The 22,913-nt window shown below is 50.1% G+C and overlaps 1 protein-coding gene across 2 annotated transcripts; it reads left to right on the top strand.

Moving 5' to 3' along the window:
• The first annotated feature begins 6 nt into the window (after positions 1 to 6).
• Positions 7 to 18,414, top strand: PPP1R7 (protein phosphatase 1 regulatory subunit 7). 2 transcript variants are annotated; one of them, XM_084892177.1, is made up of 10 exons: positions 7 to 862; positions 4,174 to 4,302; positions 7,904 to 7,956; positions 8,635 to 8,700; positions 9,263 to 9,393; positions 9,748 to 9,910; positions 11,163 to 11,279; positions 12,169 to 12,273; positions 15,598 to 15,684; positions 17,406 to 18,414. In XM_084892177.1, exons 1-10 carry the CDS (start codon positions 664 to 666, stop codon positions 17,580 to 17,582), a joined length of 1,227 nt encoding a protein of 408 aa, XP_084748303.1. In that variant the 5' UTR covers positions 7 to 663; the 3' UTR covers positions 17,583 to 18,414. The 2 variants fall into 2 exon arrangements, with proteins under 2 accessions (XP_084748303.1, XP_084748302.1); XM_084892176.1 differs by lacking the exon at positions 4,174 to 4,302 and having other exon boundaries at positions 20 to 862.
• The last annotated feature ends 4,499 nt before the right edge of the window (positions 18,415 to 22,913 follow it).

Genomic DNA, 22,913 nt, shown 5'->3' with positions numbered 1-22,913 from the left:
TGTGGACGGGAGTTAGCGAGCCTGAGGGAGGAAGCCCGCGCTAACGGTAGCTAAGGACGCACCGGGCTCCTACGGCGCCTGAGGGGCGCCAGCGCCTCCTCCAACCCGGTCCGACAGTCGCCGGCTCCTTCTTTCTCGGAATTGAGAAGGCTGAGCAGCGCGGAGCTCGCCTCTCAGCTGCCTCGCCCTGGAGGCGGGACGACTCCCTCACGGACCTAGCGCGCCTGTGGGGCCGAGGACTGAGAGAAAGACTGCGGCGCCTGCCCGTGTTGGATCGGCGTCCGCGGTCTCCACCGGCTCTCTCAGCACCGGCGGCGGAGACGGCCCCCCGGCACGAGCGCCGGTGACCCGCGCTGAGCCCGCCCTGAGCTGAGCGTTAACTGGAGGAGTCCCCTTTCACAGGCTAAGTTCGCGAGGCGACGCCGGGACGAATTCGGCCCATTGTGCAGACGCGACTGAGGAGGCTTGGAGGTCCGCACTTTGCAGCCCCATGCAGAGACCCGCCACGAGCCATCCCAGATTTTTCTCTCCGCTCGCCTGCAGCTACGGCACCGTGCGTGCACTTCGCCAGTCCCTGCCCTCTTCCCCGCTCCTCGCCTCTCTACAAAATTATTAGTCTGGGGGACTTCAGGCGGCGGGTCTCAGGGATGAACTACAACTCCCATGAGGTCTTGGAGCCCTGCAAGCCCGTTGAGGTTCAGCCCACCTGCGCTGGAATTCCATTGGCTGGCTCAACTCCGAGCTGGGAGTCCTGATTGGCTGAGGGGTCTGAGGCGACCAATTCCGGAAAGGGGAAGAGCAGCCAACATGGCGGCGGAGCACGGCGGCTCGGGCCAGCAACTGTCGCAGGAGATGATGGAGGGTGAGCAGCCCGGCGGGGCGGCGACCGAAGGGCCCAGAGGGTGAGGGGTGGCGGCCCACACTGGTCTCCCCCGAGGGACATTAGGCGTCCCGCCTCCGGCCGCGGCCCAGACCCTGCTGCGCGACCCATGACAACTGCTGGCCCTCAGAGAGGCGGGGGTGGCCGGGAAGGCGCGGCAGCCCCGGAGGCGCTGGACCCCGGGCCTGGGGGACCACGGCGGCGCGAGCCGTGCCTATGAGTGGGGGCTGACGGCGCGGTGGTTTCGCAGCCCGAGCGCCCACCAGCTAGTTGGAGCCTCGCACTGAACCTCTGGCCTGACCCGCGGGTCGGTCCCTTTTGCAACTAATCGGGAAACGGGCAGGGCGCCCTGGGACCTGCCCCAGTTGGTTCATTCGCGAGCGTGGCGGCGGCGGCGGAGCAGGGTCCTCTCCAAAGCGAGTGGGCTGTGGGGAAGGGTGACAGGCAGCCGAGAGATTGTAATAGAGCACCGGTACCTGTTTACAAAGTTATCACAGTTAAGCAAAGACTAAATCCAACTCTTCCACTTTGTTGAAAATATGATGTGCATTTCCATACATGTAGTTCTATTCCACTTGGAGAATCAGTTGTTCTTGAGTGCTGATGTGTTGGTTTCATGGAGGATACAGTGCTTGTGCCTGGCAATGCAGGTTTCCTCCTGTCTGTCTCGTATGTAAATGCTAGGGGAGAAAGGGGCGGGGGCGGTGAAGGAAGAGCTGGCATGTATTTGGGAGTGATGGCTGCACAACCAAAGCCAGCTCCAAGTTGAACGTTAAAAGTCCAGCCAGGTTGGAGATAGATTGGAGGAAAGATCATAGGTCATTTCTGGCAAAGGAAACCACCTAGTCAAAGGCAAATGGTGTGCAAGAACGTGGCCTGTTTGGTGGAGAGTTTGACCAAGGGTGGCATTCATTTTGGTTGAGAGTAGAGGATGGCAAGAGAAAGTCATGGATGGGGTGGGAGAGTTCAGGTTCTAAAATTTCCTAATTCACCCTAGCCAGTTGTTCAGTGGTTAGAGCATCCAACCATTGACGGAAGGGTCTCAGGTTCAATTCTGGCCAAGGGCACGTACCTCCGTTGCAGGTTGGATTCCTGGCCCGGGTAGGGACATATGCAGGAGGCAACCCATGGATGTCTCTCTCACATTGTTTTCTTTCTGTGTCTCTCCCCCTTCCTTCCACACTAAAAATCAATGGGAAAAAATATCCGCAGGTGAGGATTAACAAAAAAATAAAAATCTCCAAATTTTCAAACCTCTTTTATTCATGCTGCCAATACCTTGAGCCAGCCCATCGTCCCCAATGCCCGAAAGTCACCTCACATGCTAATCCTGTCCCATACCCCAGATCCTCTGTAGTCCTCAGAATAGAGTCCCAGGTTTCACGTGGGCTGTCTCTCATTAGCTAAGCCCCTCCCACCCAGAGCTGAGCCTCACCAGATCTTGGCCCAGTAGAATTTGCTCTCCTTTAGCCTTGGCTCAGTGCTTTTGCTTGGCAATGCAGCTTTCCTCGCTATCTGAAAGTGAAATGCTCCTATGAAAACTTTCAAAGCCAAAAGGAATAAAGTGAAGAGGCAGTTATCTTAGGGCACATCTTGCTAATGGATGCACAGAATCAAGATGAAGCATAGACACTCACAGATACAGTTCAAAGCTATGGCATCTTGATGCTGAGATGCCGGGTATAGTCCCTGGAGAAGGAGCTTGGTGGTGCCATGCTGGCTGGTTGGAGTTCAAGCTGCCTCTATTAGAGCTCATTGCAAAACAAAATGATGCTATTTTTGCTTTTCACATTTTTCATGAAAGAAAATTCTCTTTACAGTTCTTTTATTAGTGAAAGAACTAATGTAGTTCTTTCTTAAAGATGACATGGCATAAAGTGAACTTTTGGGAATCAGGGAGTATCTGTAATTAATTTATTAAGTGTTTACTGCTTTTATTTATTAAAAGCTAGCTGCTTCTGTGCCTTCTCTAATTTAATTCTGATCAACACTAAGATATACACAGATAATAGTTTAATAAAAAAATAAAATAAAATAAACACTAAGATATAGTTACGAGCTCCCTTCTGCAGGTTTGAAAGCTGAGGTTTGGAAAAAGTAATAACTTACCAAGCTGTGTTTCTAGGGTCAAGATGTAGACTCGGGAAGAGCCATTGGCATTCCAGGAGTTTTTGGAGTCAAAGATCAGATTTGGATTTTAGAATTAGATCAAATTCTCTGGCAATGGAGAATAGCTTAGACAGGGTCAGACAAATCACAGAAAGACCAGTTGGAGGCCCACCATGAGCCCAGGACACAAGTAATGAGTAGCTGAGCCAAAGCAGTTGCCCAGGGCAGGGAAGAGGAACAGGTGTAGAAGTTTTGGGGGTGGATTTCATAAGGATATGTTTTGTCCAGCAGTTCTTTCCTAGATGCTTCCTTGCTTACTAGGCTCAGTGGAGATACAAAAATGAAATAGAACTTTCTTCCCCTCTATAGATAAGTTGGACTCAGGAACAAGAAATCTTTCAGTGTAGTTGATAATTCCAAGTAAGTTCTAAGTGCTTTGGGGCTTCTAGACAAACTTCCAAAAGAGGTCATGAATAAAGTTAGGAGAAAGGAACATTACTTTACAATTTTGCCAATGAAGTTTTACCAATCTGCCACATTTCATCATTGCCTTATTTATTAATTCAAAAAATATTTATTTGCCAGCCCTTGAAAGCTTTGAGCTGGCTGGCATCACTGTGTGCTGAGGGTTAGCATCTGTGACCTTTACGGGGGGCAGTTAGCACTATCGGCTGTCTTCTCCTTCATTAGAGCTCCTTGCCCACAGTCTGATTTGAGTTAGTCTTGATTTCTTTCAGAACGTGGGCCTGTGAACTGGGCTGGTTTTCTTGACCAAATGAAATGGATAGTGGAGCATGGATGAAGGTATGTGGTGGAAGGGTCACAATGGTCCCCTCTACACGGATATCCAGGCTTCACTGCATTTTAGCACTAGTACATTTAATCGCAACATCCCAGGGCATTCAGAACACCTGGCGACTCCTCATGAGCTCCTTGAGGAATAATGTGATACTCACCTTCTCGCCCATGTGGCTTCCCTGCCCCCCTCCTACCCTACCCCAGATTTCCATGCCACTGTATAGATGGTACCTGGGACATGGAAGATACTCAAATGTTCATTGAACTGAATTCAACAAATGTTTTTAAATGAAGTTTTTTACTTACAACTGGATGTCTGTCTGTTATATGTACTTCAAAGAGAATATGATGTGGATGGGAATTCTTATTGATCTGTGTGGGTTCAGTTGACAGGCGGGTCGAGTCTGAAGAATCAGGCGATGAAGAAGGGAAAAAGCAGAACAGCTGTATAGTGGCAGACCTCAGCGAGCACAGCCTGAAGGATGGAGAGGAGCGGGGGGAAGAAGAACCAGCAGGTACCCTGCCCAGTTAAGAACCTTCATCACCAAAGGGGTGCAGGCAGTGTTGCAAGTAATCTGTCTCCCCCTTCCCAAGGTAGCAACGTGTGTCATCCTGGGGAGGACCACTGTACTGTGTTGGTCTGCTGGTGCAGCCACAGAGGCCCCCTGTGGTCTAGGAACAGAGCCCCTTAAGGCATTCCCCAAACTAGCTGATTGCCAGCACTTGCAGGCAGAGTGCAACTTTTCTAATTCCACTGAAGGCAAATACTAATAATGATATTGATACTAGTGCATCATTTGGGACAGAATCAGAAAATTGTTTTATTAACCATATGTTCAAGATGAGATTTGCAGTAAACATATGGCTGACTACCATGCTTTGATGTCCTACCATAGTAATATAAACTGCTTTCAGAATAGCACTTTTAATGTCTTAAAAAAAGTCATTTCTTGAGTCCTTTTTCACAATTTTTATAGGCCTGAGAATGGACTTCTTCATTGTCCAGGTGTTAGAGAAATCTTTTATGTAGAAAATGTACCAGTGGCCTCCTGTTGTTTTAGTGAATAGCAAGAACAGCAAAATGAATTTGGAGACAAGAGAAGTAGTTTTTCACACTCCCCAGCCATGATTTTAGCCCATTTGTTTGTTGCTTAAAAAATCAACTTACATTGAAAAGAATGAGAGTAGAAACCATCTGAATAGGAATAAAAACCTGTCCAAGATATATTATTAGGTGAAAACAAATTCCCAAAAAGTATGCATGTTAAGATCTTGTTTTTATTTAAAAACTGTTAATAAAATGTGGTTTTACCTGCTCCAGAGAAAATGCCTCAAGCTGTTGTTGAAGGTGTTGCTGAAGAGCAGGATGGTGAAGGCCTTGTACCTTCTGCATTTTCTAGGTTTATATACAGTTGTGGATATTCAAGGTAGTAATCATACATTTTACCTTTCTAGTAATAAAAACAACAAATTTATAAAAACCAAACAAATTTTTAAAACATCATTGTGCTCTATGTGTCGGTGAAGATGACTGGTAACTATGGCAACCTAATTTTAAGGCAAAGGAGATTACCACAAAAGCACCAGTCACATTTCAGAACTGCATTCGACATTCTGGAGATTATGTGGGTGGGACAAGTACATGGGAGTGACAGTGAAAGCTTTCATTGCTGTCTGACTGAGGTCTAGAAAGCCAAGCAGGTGGGAGCATCAGCTGTCCTCACGTGTGAGCGCCTGCTGCTGTGCTGGACTGGAGAGTTGATGAAGCTCTGTCATGGGCTTCCTCTCCCAGGCTCATGAACACAGGCTCACTACAACGAGCCCAAGGGCTCATGGGTCCAAAGTGGAACAACTGGATTTGACCCCGGTTATCTAAACTATCCATTCTTTCCTCCAAACTACTAACTGATTAGAAGTTCTCTGGGCATACACATTTTTTTTTTTTTTTTTTTTTAAATATATTTTATTGATTTTGTACAGAGAGGAAGGAAGAGAGATAGAGAGTTAGAAACATCGATGAGAGAGAGTCATCGATCAGCTGCCTCTTGCACACCCCCTACTGGGGATATGCCCGCAACCAAGGTACATGCCCTTGACCGGAATCGAACCTGGGACCCTTCAGTCCCCAAGCCAACGCTCTATCCATTGAGCCAAACCGGTTTCGGCTGGGCATACACATTTTTGTATTCCTTAGAGAAAGTAGGATTTGCTCCTACCTATATTTAAATCTTAAGTTCAAATAAAACAAATTCAAACATATCAACTCTTCCCTTTTACTTATTTTCCCTAATAAATCAAAAAATATGGTCAGTGCAGAATATATACAGAAATATGTCCTAGTCTAGTAACTTTGTTTTAAAGGCTAAGCTGACCTTTTGGGGCCTGTCCTGTGCTGGATGGATTCAGACAGAACCCCTTTAAGCCATGTAACCACATGTCCTTGAGGAGCCTGGGACAGCCCCAGTTTCCACCAGGTGGCCCAGCATGATTGTCTGTGGTGCCCCTTTTATTCTAAAGCATCCTGGTTTGGACATTGAGTGACCGGAGTATATGGCCTTCATGGCATAGCCTCTCTCACTGCAGCATCCTGGGTCCTGATGGTGAATTTAGGCTGTCTTGGGGCAGGGCTCACCCCACCCAAGACAGCCTAAATTCACCATCAGGATGCTGCAGTGAGAGGCTATGCTTTAGAATAAAAGGGGCACCACAGACAATCATGCTGGGCCACCTGGTGGAAACTGGGGCTGTCCCAGGCTCCTCAAGGACATGTGGTTACATGGCTTAAAGGGGTTCTGTCTGAATCCATCAGGACCGGGGGAGGGGGGGGGGGGATTTAGCTTGGTTATATCTCTTGGTTTTGTTCAGCTTTTATTTAATTCTTGATATCTCATAAAGTTTTGGATAAACTGTAAAAGACCTTTTTTTTAAATCTAGCCACTATTGATCATTATGGAAAAGGTATAGTGAAAAGACTAGGAAGTGATTTCAGCCAGTGTGGGGCCAGTACTTCCTGATTAAGCTGGTCCTATGTCAAGTGCCCCCCTCTGAAGCCTCCATTCCAGGGGCCAGGCTAAACTCAGGATATTGGGAGCTGCAAGCGAAGGGGCAGCAATGGGAGTCAGGCAAGACAGTAACAACCAGTTTACAGGAAATAGATGAGATGGCAGCCACACGCTCCAACCCAGAGAAGCTCTCAGACAGGCAGCCTGGCTTCTTCAACAGCGGATTGGGGGAGCAAAACGGGACTTTAGAGAAAAGCCATCCAGCCTCAATATATGACCTTCATATCCTAATTCAAGCAGAACTCAGTGGGAGAAGAAATCTTAAAATAGTTGGTGAAATCAAGAAATTACTGTTAACTCTTTTTAAAAATTTAACCCTTTTAAACATAATGCCTAGAAAGGGTCAGATTAAATGAAGATGGGAGGTGATGGGGGGAGGGGAACCTACTTATTTGAGATTTTGAACTCTGCAGCAAGAGTGGTTCTTGCAGCCCTCCTCGGCCATCGGATGTCCCAGGAGGCCCAGCCTATGGGGTGGAGGTCTCTGCTGGGATCAGCTCCCAGCCTCCCAGTCAATAAGTGTATTTAAATTATTCAGGAGGGCTGATCTGTCTGCTAAGCCATGCTTCATTCTCTTGTGCTCTTTGCAGAGAGAAGTGTTTGTAGATGCTGGGCCACTTTCTGAAGCAATAAAAGGCAGATCCTAGAACATCTGATATGCCTAGCATGATCTGTAGTCAAATGGCCTGACTTACTGCCACTGATGGGGGGGGGGGGGTAGCTGTGTTGCTGTTCGTTACACAGCTCTGGTTGTCACCAGAAGTGGGAAGTTGGTGGCCAGCCTCAGGCCACATTTCCCTTTCTCAGGATGCTCTGCAATACAGATAGCTGAATTCAGGAAACTCAGAATGCTGGAAAGATGACCACGGCTGGAGTAGGGTGTTACTTAGCCCTCTGTTCCATCCAGATCCTCAGGTGTCACCTGTTGGTGTCTCCTCTGCATTGCAGTCCACTCTGCGCCAAGAGGCCTGCGTGTCAGCTTTTCCCCGAGGCTGGCTGCTGCCTCCTGCCATGGGAGCTCTGAGTGGGCTCTTTTCCTCTCTCACTTTTTCAGGACAAGAGCTGCCTGTGGATATGGAGACCATTACCCTGGACAGAGATGCAGAGGTAATGCTTCCTGCTCCGCCCAGCCTCGGTGGGCATGGTGAGAGGCCACTCTGACCATCAGGTTATCTCTTATGACGGTGCCAGATTAGTAAGTGATCCCCTAGAGGAGTTCGTCGAAGCCTCTCTTGGGTGGGTCAGATTCCCTGGGTTCTTATTGTTTTTTAATAGCACTGATTTGAATTTCATTTCTGTTTGCCACATTGTGGCAAATGAAGCTCCTTTGACTCATAAATCAATAGATCCAGTGATTACATTATAAATGTGGGGTGCTAACATTCACATCTGAAAAGCAGTCATAATCCAAGGCCTGCAGAAGTACCTGTTGCATAATAACCAACCATGTGGCCTCTGGCGGTGCCGTGCTGGGTGTACCTTCTTGCACCTCCTTTTGCGCTAGGGGTTAGAGAGGAGAATTTTATATACCGCTCATTTGGAGGGTTAGTTTTACATAAAATTGATAAATCATAGTTAAACCCATGAGCATCTTGAAGTTCACCTCCTTGTCCCTGTCACCTATCTGCTGCAGACTCCTGTGTAGCACTGGCTCACCTATTCTCCTCACCCTCATGTCCACTCCACAGTCAGGCCTCTCTGTAGTTCCTGTTCTAGGAAGCAGGGCTCTAGGAAGTAGGGCTCTGGGCACTTCCCTGCAGCTAAGTTCAGTTTCTTCTGTTTCAGGACATTGACCTGAATCACTACCGCATTGGAAAAATTGAAGGATTTGAGGTTCTGAAGAAAGTGAAGGTGAGAAGAAGGTCTGTCCTTTCATGTGAAGTGATTTTGTAATAGTCCAGAGCTTGCCCCACCCACAGAGTGTAGGTACATCCATAACTGAGACTCAGCTCGGAGGGCAGGCACAGTCCGGCAGGAGGTGCCACCTACATCAGGAACCATGTTGGGCATATTTGACTTGAACGTGGCAGTTTTGAGGAGTAGTGCAGGCGGCTGTGACTCGGCCCCAGTTCAGGCAGCGGCTCAGACCCACTGCTGCTTGCAGATCCTCAGTTCAAGGCTTGCCTGCAGCTGAGCCCGCTTCAGACTGTACAGTCCTGAACTCACCTGAGCCCAAGGGTTCACTCTGCCACGAAACAACATACACCCAAACTGACGAAACCCTCCCTTACTGAGTAGGACTGCTTGGTGCAGGGCCTGACTGCAGCCTTCCTGTGGGTGTCTTCCATCCTCCCCATGCCAGCCCCTTTCTAGAAAACAACTGGAGGATGAAAACCACATCCTTCACCCTAAGGTTTTCCCATGACCTCCCCGCTTGTTGCCTATGTCGAGTGTTCTTTTTCCAACCCTCCAGACTCTCTGCCTCCGTCAGAATCTAATTAAGTGCATTGAGAACCTGGAGGAGCTGCAGAGCCTTCGAGAACTGGACCTCTATGACAACCAGATCAAGAAGATAGAGAATCTGGACACACTAACAGAGCTGGAGTGAGTCCTAAGCCCCAGGGATGGCTCAGGGGCTGACCAGTGTCCCCAGAACCAATCTCTGCCCTGGCTCAGCCCTAGAGAGGCCACCTCTGCCTTTGGGTCCTACTCCAATCCTGGCTCCATCGGTGGCATCAACTTGCCCAGTCCCAACCTGCAAATCAATCTCTGGGTAGAGACTGCTGGTTGGTCCTATCAGTAGGGGATGTCAGGATGTCTGCCCTCGGTGCAGTCCTGTGAGCGGGTGCTGGGGGCTCTGGAGGCTGTTCCCGGGAGGGGATGCTGCCCTTGAGACAGTTATATTCTGAGTTCTGTGTGGCCTGTGCTCTTAAAAAATAATTGTTTTGCTCATTCCAGGATTCTAGATATTTCTTTTAATCTACTGAGAAACATTGAAGGGGTGGACAAGTTGACAAAACTGAAAAAACTCTTCTTGGTCAACAATAAAATAAATAAAATTGAGAACTTGAGTAACTTATGTCAACTGGAGATGCTGGAGCTGGGATCCAACCGCATCCGGGTAGGTGTGGGCATGGCCTGGGGTACAGGATATATATTTTCCATTTGGTGTGATTTTTTTCTCTCCCAGAAACGAAAGTTATTTTTTAAGAAAAAAATACTAACTAGGATTAGCATTAATAAGAATATGTGTCCAAATGGAGTGGCCTAGCCTTGCTGCATGTAGGTTTCACTCGCTCTTCAGCCCAGTCTGAGCTAAACTCTTAGCAAACAAACTCAGTTACCAGTACATTCTGCCTGAGATGAATTGATCAGCCCCAAACACTTGGGTTGTGTTTCTGACAATCCTGCCTGACATGAGTATGTCCCGAGCGAAGGGGCTGACAGCAACCTGACCTCCAACAGGGCCACAGGAAGCCTGTGCTTCCCACTGGCCTTGCTAAGCAGCTTGAGCTCAGGTATCTTTGAGCACTTCTTCCCCTCCATTCCTGGGGAAAGTAGCCCTCCGTATGGCTTTGGAAGTTTACAGCAGACAGTGGTCAAGTCCGGCTTGGCCCTTGAGAGTTGGGCAGGACACAAACAAAAGAGTTGGCTGTATGAGGACAAACACTATTGGTGATAATGTGGCCACAGACAGCAGAGCCGTATGTTTAAAACTAGAGAGCAGTCATGTCAGTATTTTATTAAGTATCTCTGTGGCACCTTCCAGGAGAGGTGGCTTGTCACAAATTACCACAGGCTGTAGCTGTTAAGGGAGCCCTCCCCTGAATCTCTATCCTCATCCCCCCGCCCCCCAACCAAGTCCTGCTGCGATGGGCAGATAGCTGCACCTCGTGCACTTGCTACGGTCACCATCGTGCTAGCATGCCCTGACTGAGAGGAGAGGAGGGAGACAGATCTGGTCACTGCACATTCATTAAACCTTGCTGTGTCCAGGTGCGCAGAGAAAGGAGGGTGGGGAATGAGGAAGAGGGGCACAGCTGGATCCTGTGTGAGGGCTCATTTCTGGGGAGACTGAGGCTGGTGGGGTACATTGTAACCAAACTCCACATAGACTAACAGAACAATGTCAGCTCAGAACTGGGAGGACTTGCGAAATCTTATTCATGAACGTTGGAAGTGAGTCTAAGAGACAGGCTTCAAACCCTATGCCTATCCTGTTTTTTCATTCTATACTTTCAAGTAAAATTTTACTAGAAAGTTTCCAGATTGAGACTTGCCTGACGCCTCAAGACCAAGTCCATAGAGTGCTGTCCCTTCCCCTGGGAAACAGGATGGCTGCACCGTGACACCTGGTACCTGTCGTTTTACAGGCCATCGAAAACATCGACACGTTAACCAATTTGGACAGTTTGTTTTTGGGGAAAAACAAGATCACTAAACTTCAGAACCTGGATGCACTCTCCAACCTGACAGTCCTCAGTATACAGGTATCGAACCAGCTTGCCCCACCTCCACCCCCCTATCCTGAACCAGCAGGGTCTACATGGTCTCCCAGCCAGCCAGAGCTGCTCCTTGGCACAGTTTTCTCTCCCACTGTGCCCATGATCAGCACTGCATCACGAGCAGTTGAAGCATTAGATCTCATATGTGCATATGCTCCTGTGAACATATGCATGTTAGACTAACACTTCATCCTTTTATGGATCATGTTCTTTTTCCTGATAAAAGTTCCTGGTGGATTTTAGGCAAAGGGGCATCTTTAGAAGGATAAGTTTGTTCCAAATGTTCTAGCGCATTTGGCTCAATGGCGGGTGAGGGTCCTACTCTGCGTTTGGGATCCGTCAGCACTTGAATATTGCCAGGCTCACATGTCCTTTTCTGTTAAAAGCCATTGAGTGGAATCAGACCAGGGAGCTGGGATGTGATGGGTGTTCTGGTGACAGGGAATGGGTGTGGGAGAGCTTCATAGTTCAATTTGAGTTACAACATATCGTGAAAGAAATAAGAATTTATTTTAAAATATTCAGTGATCTTGACATATGAACTATTAAGCTGATTTTCAGACCCTTCCTGAGTACATCTAAAAACAGTAACTTCTTTGCATAAAAACTTCCAACCTTCATGCATAAATTATAGCCCAGAACAACAGATTGGAAATGCTGACCTTTTTCTTTTCATAATCCGGTGCTGGTCTGTTTTATTTATTTATTTTTTTTAATTAAGGTATTATATGTGTACATATCTTCCCATTGTGCTGGTCTGTTTTAAGTGGAATGCCCAATTGTCCGAATTCTCCAACAAGAGAAGCCTTTCCTAAAAGCTGTTTTATCTCCTGCCCTACACATGATTCTGACGGCTGTTGGCTCTCCCTCGCAGAGCAACAGGCTGACCAAGATGGAGGGTCTACAGAGCCTGGTGAACCTGAGAGAGCTGTACCTCAGCCACAACGGCATCGAGGTCATAGAAGGCCTGGAGAACAACGTAAGACATCCTCTTGTCCATCTGGGCGGGTGGCCACGGGGCTTGAGTGGCAGGCAGCTGGCCAGCAGCACACTTCGGCCTCCAGGGCTGGTCTTCAGTAGATGCTGCCTCTGGAGGTTTCTCATAGAGAACCTTCCAGTCCTGCAGTCAGAGTGACCCCTCTTACCGGGAAATGCAGGAAAGTCCCCTGAGTGAGCCCTAAACCAGTGCTCCCGCTACGGCTAATGTCTTATCAGCACAAGCAGTGAGGGCCTCACACAGGCAGCATTCACTGCACAGCCTCCAGCAGCACTGTAGGCATTTGCTACGGTGTAAAATCCAAACCCTACCTGCTCGTGTACACCCCTGTACTCCCTTCCCCCATACCACAGAAGCCAGCAGGAGTCAGCAGCTGTTCTTCTCCTGCCTTCTCCTGACCACTGCACTTCCCAGCCTGTAAGGGACCATAGGGACAGCTCATCTCAGCTGCCCAGGATGAGTGGCAATCCCAGTCATTCCTGCACATTTCTTCTTCCTTCTCACCATCCCTGGTAAGGACAGGCCTGTCCACACTCTTCCACAACCCCCACCCCTGGTCTAATCCTGCTCAGCCCAGCACAGCCTCAGGTGCATAAAGGCAGGACAGCCTCAGGTGAATGGGTGTGGGGGGTGGATTCACCCAGAGCTCCTGCAGAAATCTGGCCCTCCTAGGCTGCCTGCAGACTAACTGTTTTTCTCAGAGCAGCATTCAAGCAAATAATGTACTTTGCTCGTTCAATTTTACTGGGTGCTTTCATTCTCTTCGATTGTCAGCAGTGTCACCTGACTGTTCACTTGCTACTGCAGACAGCCTTTAAGTCAGGAAAGGCTCCTCCTTCAGTCTTTGCCTTAGCCCCTGGACCTAGTTACCATGAGTAATGTTTGGGGGGAAACTATATTCTGAATTTCATATTACCAACATCTACATAAAATGTGGGGAGAGTTAGAATTTGCTTGTGGAAGTTTAGTTACCTTCTTCTGTACATTGAGGCATAGTTCTAAGAGGTGGGACTGTGGGTGGAGGCCATGGGACGAGATGGGCATGCTCATGTGGTCATGGAAGCCCAGGCTGAGGAGCCCCCACCTATGGGTGAGTCAAGAGGTTAGGACTCCCTAAGCCTCTGAAACAGAACAGAAACAAAGCAGTTGTGGCTCTAAAGTAGGGGTGTCAAACTCAATCAGAGAAGGGGCCAAAATCTAAAATCCAGCCTAAATCGCGGGCCGAATGGTTTACTGAACAGTCATAAACTGACAATGTCATAAACTGAAAGCGGAGTGCAGTGATGACAGCGCAGTACGGGCCACATTGCAAGACCTGGCGGGCTGGATTTGGCCCGCGGGCCTTGTGTTTGACACATGTGCTCTAAAGGTAGTTACCTGATTGTACATTGGTCCTGATCAAGGGATTCTTTCCTCAGGATTGCTAATCAGCTAGAGGTCAAATATTCACTCAAACTTCTAAGTTTTATCTCCTCACTTACTTGGCATTTATTTTTGTGGTGGGAGGTAAGACAGTAAATGAAATGGCAAATCCCCTGTCCCAACACCACAAACAGTCCTGCTCCCAGCACCTTGGTGCTCCTCTGCTCTGCTGTACCCTCCATGCACTGGGTCTTCCTGCTGGCTTGGCCTGAGCTTCACACCTGTCCCCCTGCTGGAAGTCGGAGTCTCAGGTGCCTGTTCTTCCCGCTTTCCTTTTGTTTTGCAGGGTGGGGAGAGATTCTTACTGGTTTGATCTCAAAACATTGTCCAGCTCCCCAGAAAAACATGAGGTGTTGAGTGCCTGATTCCCTGTCCTCAGAGCCAGGACCCCACTCTGCTGCTCAGCCTGTGCACCCAGACAGCGCAGAGATCAGATCCTGTCATGTTTCAGGCTACTTTAGCTCTACTGATTTTTGCACCTGCACTGAGAACTACAGAACACGGGAATGGCTGGGAGACCCACCCTCAGGAACATGGACCAGCCTGTCCCTGCCATGCACCTACTGTGCACCCAAGGGCTGCCCACAGGCCCCTTTTCAGTCCTTATTTGCTCTGAAGCCCCTTGTGTGCTACAGGCACTCGCCAGGCTAAGTGCACATGACGAGCCCTGCACAAGCACCTCAGCTTCAGCTGTCACTGCTCTACCCCAGGTGGGACATGGGGTGTGGGGAGGTAGGGCTGGGCCCACAAGGAGTCAGACACCAAGGCCAGACTGCTCTGTGTCAGCGGAACTGCTGTCCGTGTGTTTTAGGGACAGGCGGGGTCATTTTATTTTACTGGGACATTCTTTAACTTGCCCTTAAACGTGGAAGGGTTTGGCATCATTGTCCCATGGTCCAGTAGAGAATGGGAGAAGGGACCTGGTCAGAAATGGAGGGATGAGACAGAGTTACCACATACTTTCAGAGCTCTGGGCACTGTCCTCTGCAGGTCTGAGCTCCAGACTCCTCTCCCATCGCCTCTCTTCCATCTGCTGCAATTCCAGGCCAGCCAGGCCCCTCCCTTAGTACCCAGGCTTCCCCTGCCCCTCCTCCTGGTGGCTTTTCCCTAGATAGGACAGCCTACTGCAGGACCATAGGCTTGGGGCTTGGCTGCCCCCTCCACCACCTACACCTGTGCCTGTGCAGTTTCTTACCTTGGACCGGCCCAGGCTCCTTCTTCCAGAATGAAAAAATGCTATTCTAAGTAGTAGTGTCGGAGGGGCCCTTGAGATAAGCACTAAATCTCAGGTGCTCCATACAGCCCCAGGGGCCAGGCCTCCCTTTGCTTTTTTTTTTTTTTTTTTTTTTTTTTTTTTTTGATTTTATACAGAGAGGAAGGGAGAGAGATAGTTAGAAACATCGATGAGAGAGATTCATCAATCAGCTGCCTCTTGCACACCCCCTACTGGGGATATGCCCGCAACCAAGGTACATGTCCTTGACCGGAATCGAACCTGGGACCCTTCAGTCCCCAAGCCGACGCTCTATCCATTGAGCCAAACCAGTCTTGGCCTCCCTTTGCTTTTTGACAGGGGCTACCCTGACCTTCCCAGGACTGTCGTCTCACTGGGTCCTTGTGGATAGGCATCTGGGAGCTCCGGGCTCAGGTCTAACAGAACCAGTTTGAAATCCCAGTGATATCGAGAGCTGGGTGATGTGGTTGTGTGGATGCTGTGTAGTGGGCAGGGTGGAGGACCTACAAGCAGTGGGCAGGGATCATCATCCTATCAGCATGCCTCTGTTCTGCAAGGGCAGCAGGCCCACAGCTCTGAGCTATGTTCATGGCCACGCAATCACCGTTGAACTGAGGTATAACCAAGACAAACTTTTCTTCCCTATTTAGAACAAACTCACGATGCTGGACATTGCGGCAAACAGAATTAAAAAGATTGAAAATGTCAGCCATCTAACAGAGCTGCTGGAATTCTGGGTAAGTTGAGCACCCTCTGGGGTGGGTGAATGAAGTGGTCAATGAGTGTGGAGCCTGCAGCCCTGGGCCTAGCATTCAGGATGACAGGGCTCACGGGTGATGGAGTGCGAGCTGAGATGGGCATGTGCAGAGGTTGGAGGCTGGTGGCGGCATTGTATGTGCTTGTGGCATCAGCATCACCAGGAACTTGTTAAAGATGCTGCTCTCTGGCCCCACTATACCCGACCAGCAGACTGGGTGATTGCGGTACACCTGGAAGAGAGATCAGGTCTCTCCAGAGGGCCTGTAGCACAGAGAAGATGGGTGGGTGTCCTCTCTGCACACTCTGGAATCTGCCTCGAGCTGTCTCATGGCTGCAGGTGTGGCTTAAAAAGTCTATTGCAGTCAGTTAGAAGAGAAAACGGATGTCAGGCGTCTGGACACCCCTCTAAACAGGTTGCAAATGATGGCAAAATTGTCCTCAGTGTCAGGATCCTATGCGTGTTACAGGCATGTTTACTTCTGGTCCCTAAGCTTGTGCCCTGTGGGGTCGTTGCCCATATACTCTCTGATTCTGTGAAGTGAGTATTCTCAATTTGGTCACTCTAGCCCCATAGTCGTCAAACTGCAGCTCGCGAGCCACATGCAGTTTTTTGGACCCTTGAGTGTGGCTCTTCCACAAAATACCATGGGCTGAGCGAGTCTATTTTGAAGAAGTGGCGTTAGAAGAAGTTTAAGTTTAAAAAATTTGTCTCTCAAAAGAAATTTCAATCGTTGTACTGTTGATATTTGGCTCTGTTGACTAATGAGTTTGCCGACCACTGCTCTAGCCCAAGTTGCGTTTCGGGTCTTAAGGCATGATTCTTCCTCCTCTGACCATGCTGTGGACCCTGCTGGTGTCCTGGCGGCTTTCCTTTCCTCTCCTTAAAAGCATATCCAAGTGTCCCTAGTCCACAGGTTACCCACAGTGAAAATGTCCCTCACTCCTTATTAAAGCATTGGGCCTGGGGTAGCACCAGAGTATGTCAGAGAGGCCCAACCAGACCACAGTGGTAGGTGTCCTGGGCTGAGCACACAGGGAAAGTGTGCTGCATCCTGAGGGAAGGTGTGGCTGCTGGAGGGCTGGGTGCATTGCACTGAGGCGATTCGGCTCTGGGGAGACCAAAGAACCACACAGAGAAACCAACCACAGACAAGACCTGCACCATGAAAGAGGTGGGTGCTGGCAGGTTTTGGGACACAGCTGACACTTAAGTTTCTGAAGTATGGGATTCCTCTGCATGCTTTGCCAAGGGACAGCACATGGGACCTGAGCTACCTGGGAGGGAGGCAAGCTCACAAATGCTGGAGATTGGCTAGCACCTGGCCCGGAACACAGGAATGCTATTCCTCAGACTACCAGACGGACAGTAAGCACAAGCAGCTGCCTCTGTGGTGTCCAGACGGCTCTCCCGTCCAACTGACGATTATGCCAGCCTGAGAAGCAGGCAGTGTTGCCAGTTTCACAGCTGAGCAGTCAGATCCCAGTCAGATGGAGGGCGCCTGCATGTCAGGGAGAATGTGCTTATATGACTATCCGATGAGGTGATGTTCTGACATTAAAGACAGCCATACAGAGCTGCCATTTGAACGCTGGGCAGAAGCAAACAGGCAAGTCACAGAGGAAGAAGTAGCAGTTGCTTGTAAATACATATGCATTTTCTGTCTCAAGTCTGTGTGCGTGTTTGTGTGTGTCCTCCCAGATGAACGACAATATCCTCGAGAGCTGGAGCGACCTGGACGAGCTGAAGGGAGCCAAGAACCTGGAAACAGTGTACTTGGAGGGGAACCCCCTGCAGAAGGACCCACAGTACCGACGGAAGGTGATGTTGGCACTGCCCAGCGTGCGGCAGATCGATGCCACCTTCGTCAGGTTCTGACCCTCCTCGCCCTCACTTGCTTCTTTCTCCAAAAGAACTTCCTGGCCACGGTTTTTTAATCCACCCGTTGCTCCTGAAATCATCACTATCAACGGTCACAAACCAATGGCAATAAAAAGGCACTGAGTGATCCCTGCCGTGTGTACTGCCAGTCACACTCTGGGAGGCATTGCTGTTCCATGCATCACACGGTGTCCCGTTGCTCTGTGTCCTCTGAGGGAGGTCACTCAAGCATCCGTGTGCTGCTGGGGTATTCAGGGGCCGTCCCAGTGGCCTGAAGCCTGTCAACCCAGAGCTTTCTAGTCTTGTAGACCAGTTGATGCCAGTGTTTTAAAAATGATATTTAAGAACCAAACTGCGTAAAGTGTGGCTCAGCCCTCTGTGCTGTGACCCTCAGCTCTCTTAAAGAGCAATGTCGTGTGCAGGCCCCACTCCCCTGTTCCCCCCGCCCCTGCATCCTATGGCCTCTGAGGTCATGTTGCCACTGACAGAAGGTAAACCCACTGAGGCTCCTCAAAGACTTTCTGCAAAGAGCTCACCTCTGACCACCTTCAACATTGTCTCCCACTCTGACCACATCATCATGTTGACTCGTGTTTTACAAAATTTACCTCAACAGCCCCAGGGGTCTGAGTCAGCCTACATAGACCTTGTCATCCCGGGGTCTCAGATTTCTCCTCTGCAGAATGAGGACCCACACACAGTCACCACAGGTCCCTCTGCTCCCCACTCTTCAGAGCTGCCCTGTCCAGTATCGGGACCATGTGCTGCCACTCATGGCTGGTTCAGTTCACAGTTAACTTCGTTTAAATAAAGTGGAATTTAAAATTCAGTTTCTTGGTTGTGCTCAGCACATCCCAAGTGCTCAGTAGCCACACTCTCCAGGGCAGCCCATCTGACTCACCGTGCCCTCCTGGCCAGCACTGCCCTAGGTCCTGTGACACCGCCGTGCACAGGCAGCCCTAGGAGCTGGGAGTGCATTGGAGCTTTCGGGGCAGTTGTGATCCATGGTCAGGGAAGCCATAAGCATGGCAGTGATTGCCCTAAGGTTGAAGGCCATGTCCGAGTCCTGATTTTAATCTTGGCCAAAATAAACCATGCAACCTGACCGTGAGTGCCTATTGAAGAGCAAGCTCCTCAGTAGGAAGGGAAGGGGCTGGGTAGGATGGGGCCCCTTCGGATGGTGACCCAGCACTCTGCCATCAACCAAAAGAGATGCGTTTAGACACAAGGGTTAGGGATTGGGGTGCCTGTGTTGAAAAAAGTTATTCCACCCCAAAAAGGACATACTCCAAGGAAGGAACTGAAAGGAAGGAATGTTCACCTTGGAAAAGGGAGCAATAAAGTTTGTAGGAAAAGAGAAGTGTAAAGTAACCTCTAATAGAAATCAGTTATGAAACAGCCAACTCGCAACTCGGAAAAATCGAAAATCTTCCAGCAAAAAAGACAAGGAGGAGATTCAAGGAGGGTGGGGGCAGAGGTGAGGCTGTCAGTCTGTGCAGCCTCATATCCTCATGGGGTCAAAAAAGACAAGGAAGCCCTGGGATGGAGGGGAGACTCAGGCTGTGTCACAATTGAAATCCAGTGTTTGTTCTTTCGCATTTGAAAGTTACACAAAAAGGTTGAAGGGAAAAGTGCTATAAATCCACAATGCTAATTAAAATCCCACCTGACTTTTTAAGAAATTCATTAAACTTTAAAATTTATACAGAAAAAAAGGACCACGTTGAACCTTGAAACTGAAAAAGTCCAGTCAGCTTTGAGGAGATGTCAGTAGTGATTTCCTGCTGGATTCTACTGACTAAAGACCTGCAGTAACTGCAGTCAGTGGGCAGACATGGGCTTGGGCTGGGGGTTGGCTCGGGCCAGGCAGAGTGCACACTGGGCCAACTTAGAGGATTGAAAACCTCGATGTGAATAAAAGAACAGGAAATTAGTAGAAAAATGGGAAAACCTATTGTATTTGTGGGCTCAGAGTGGAGAAGAACTTAAAACCTCAAAGTGCAACCATTGGACAAGAGGGTTTTATTTGTTGTTCTTTAATGTGGTTTTTATTTCAGATAGGAAGGGAAAGAGAAATAAAAACATAAATGAGAGAATCTGATTGGCTGCCTCCTGAGTACCCTCCACTGAGGGCCAAGCCCACAACCTGGGCGTGTGTCCTTACCAGGAATCGAACCATAACCTCCTGATTCATAGGTCGACGCTCAACCACTGAGCTACGCTGGCTGAGCTGATGGGGGTTTAACATAAAAGTGAAAATTCCTGTAGAACAGAGTACCTTGAATGGGCCACAGATAGCAGATAAGAGGTATTGCAGCATTTAAATCTGGCAAGATCCTAATACATGTAAAGAAATTTCCCCAAATCGGAGATGAGGTAGGAATCTGTATAGAAATAGACGAGAAGCCAGAGGACCACTGGCAAAAGAAGTGCTAGCTAGACCAGGGGATCCCACATGCACCTGGGTCGCCTAAGAAGAGTGCTCAGCCTCGCACACCTGAGCTCAAAATACCGTTGGTGCCATGCTGGGACCATCAAGGCCACAGCCCCGTGCAGTGCCTCTCTATTAGAGGGGTACAGGACAGCTCCAGGGGGACCCTTATAGATGGGATGGGGATCCAGGCTGAGAGTGCTCTGAGTTTTGAAAACCAAAGACAAAGTCTAGGAAGCTAGTTTTAGAGAGGGGGTAAGGGTTAAAAGGAGCCAGTGGGTGGCACTATTGATGGTACAAAGAGGGAAAGCCATTGGAAAGCAGATCAGGCAACCATCCTATATAGTAATAAATGGCCAGGGACCATAAGCCTAACAACCAGAATGAGCGCTCGGCCAGTCGCCATGAGGTGCATTGACCATCTCTCAGTCCCTTCCATCTCCCACCTTCCCCACCCACCCGCCTCCACCCACAGGCAAACGGGGAAGCGGGTGGGTGGCGGTGGGGTGGCCCTGGGGACTGGCAAGCGGGAGGAACAGCTGACCTCTTAGTCCCTCCCCACAGCCCACAGGTTCCAATGGATCGGCAATGGTGTAGGGGGGAACTGGGGTGGGTGTCGGGAGGACCAGGCCTTCTGTCAAGTCATTGGGATCCCCAGCTCATCCCTGGCTGCTTAGGGGCTCAGGCTAGTGGGAAAGTGGGCGACTGTGCGTGGGCCGGGCTGGCCACTGATGGAACATGCTGCCCACCCGGGGCCGCTCACACAGGCACTGCCACTACCACTACCACCACTGCTGGTGCTTGTGATGCTGACAGAAGCTGCGGGGTGTGCCCACAACTTCCCCACCCTGGCAGCAGAGGTGGCGTTCAGCCTGAGGACTTGTGAACTGGCAGAAGATGGCCCTGGTTGCAGGCTAGGCCTAGGGACCCTACCCACACGATTTTGTGCACTGGGCCTCTAGTAATTAACAGTCACATAGATGCAAGGTGATGTGTGCGAGGGAAGAAGGCACGAGCATGTTGGGCATGCTCACTGAGGAGTCATTGAGTCTGGCTGGAGCGGGATGACCTGGGGGGGCTGACGGGGCGCAGGGAGGAGGGAAGGAAGAGGGTGAGGAGACAGTGACAGAGCAGCCTGGAAAGGGCTGGGCAGAGGGCAGAGAAGGCCTCAACAAAAGGGAAGGTCTTTTTTGTTAAGCTGCATTAATTGGAAGCTTTTTATTTTAACTTCCATTAAATGTATTTCAAAATGTTGCATAAGTAGATATAAAAAGTTATAGTCAAATAAAGCTGATGTAACAAGTCCTGGACTTGGGCAGGGCTCTTCCTAGTGCTTAGGACCCAAGGAGACAGACACCTCTGCTGGTTGTAGTGTTCCCTCCCTCCCTCCGATCCTCTCTCCTGCCCTCCCTCCCTCCGACCCTCCTTATAGTCAAACAAAGCTCATGTAACAAGTCCTGGGCAGGGCTCTTCCTAGTGCTTGGGACCCAAGGAGACAGACACCTCTGCTAGTTGTAGCGTTCCCTCCCTCCCTCTGACCCTCCCTCCCTCCCTCTTAATTTTTTACAACTGCAAAAGTAACACAACTTGAAAAAAAATGTCAAGCCATAAAATATTGTAAAGAGTAAAAATTGAAAACTATACCCAGATGAGTCCTCGTCTAGGTGTCCCCCATGCATGTCCTCCAGGCTCCACTTTCTGCCCCTGCTGCTCTTGGACCAACAGCCATGCGGCCACCAGAGCCACTTTACCACCAAGGGCAGAGAACCCCCTAGAGCTGTCCACTTCATGGGATGGTCTACACTCCCCTGCAGGGGCTCGGTGGGCTCAGCCTGAGGCCGCCTCCCTTCTCACAGCCTGCCTCCCACCCTTGGGCCCTGAGCCCCTCCTCAATCCAACCCTTGCACAGGATTCCACCTCAGGGACTGTGTGCGGAAAGCTTGACCCTGACAGACACCTCAGTGCCACTGCTCTCAGGCTCAGGGCATCCCAGCTGCCATTCAGGCTCTGCTGGGCACAAGGGAAAGAGCCCTGCCACAGAGGTCCGATTCTTCATCCAAGGGCTCTCTGGAAGGGGTTCAGGAATCTGGCACGACTCCAACCTAGGCGAGCGTCAGATTCAGGGGTGTCGACAGGCGGAGGAGAGCACACAGCACAGCAGCCCTCTGGCCTCCCGTTCTCCACCCACATAGCCTCCCAGCTCAGTGACCCTGGCGGGGAAGGCTGTGAGGACGAGGGAGTGGGCTCCCAGGAGACAGGCTCAGGGCCACGGGAAGGAGGGCTGGGACCCCCTCTTACAGGTGGGCCCTGACACCCAGGAAGTAGCAGAGCTGGTTCTGCAACCTGGGCCCCCTGATGTCCCCTGGGCCCAGCACAGGGTGAGGATGACACGAGCTCACCTGTGGCCATCCAGCTGAATTCCACCCCTCCCACGTCCTCCACACCAGCAGCTGGTGGGCGCTGAGCCCCCTAACCAAATCAGGCAGAAAGCAGACCGGAGTGCAGGCTCTAGGAAAATGCGCTGCCTGTTTGCAGGTCTGAGTGTACTCCCCATTTGCAAACAGAGGCAGGTCCTGGATCCGGGAGCTGGGAGACCTTGCCACACCCCGGGCCAGGCCCCTCGCCTGCCTGCCTGAGTTCAGTGAGGACACCAGAGTGGCCATCACGGCCTGCGCAGGCCTACCAGGAAGGGTCCACCCCAGGGGCCAGCCCAGTCTCGCTGCGCGGACCAGGCTCTTGCTAGAAGCGGTCCAAGACCTCGGAGGCCTCTTCCGGAAGAAGGCACTGTGCCAGGTGGGGACTGTTTGACATCGCATGGGCACAGGGAAGAAGGTAGGCAGATGGACTCTAGGGAGGCTGGTGAGCACCCCAACCCAGCTGGGCTCCAAGGGGTGGAT

This window comes from Pipistrellus hanaki (assembly GCF_964339955.1).
Source record: "Pipistrellus hanaki genome assembly, chromosome: 8".
Lineage (NCBI taxonomy): Eukaryota > Metazoa > Chordata > Mammalia > Chiroptera > Vespertilionidae > Pipistrellus > Pipistrellus hanaki.
This window is presented reverse-complemented; position numbering and strand designations above follow the sequence as displayed.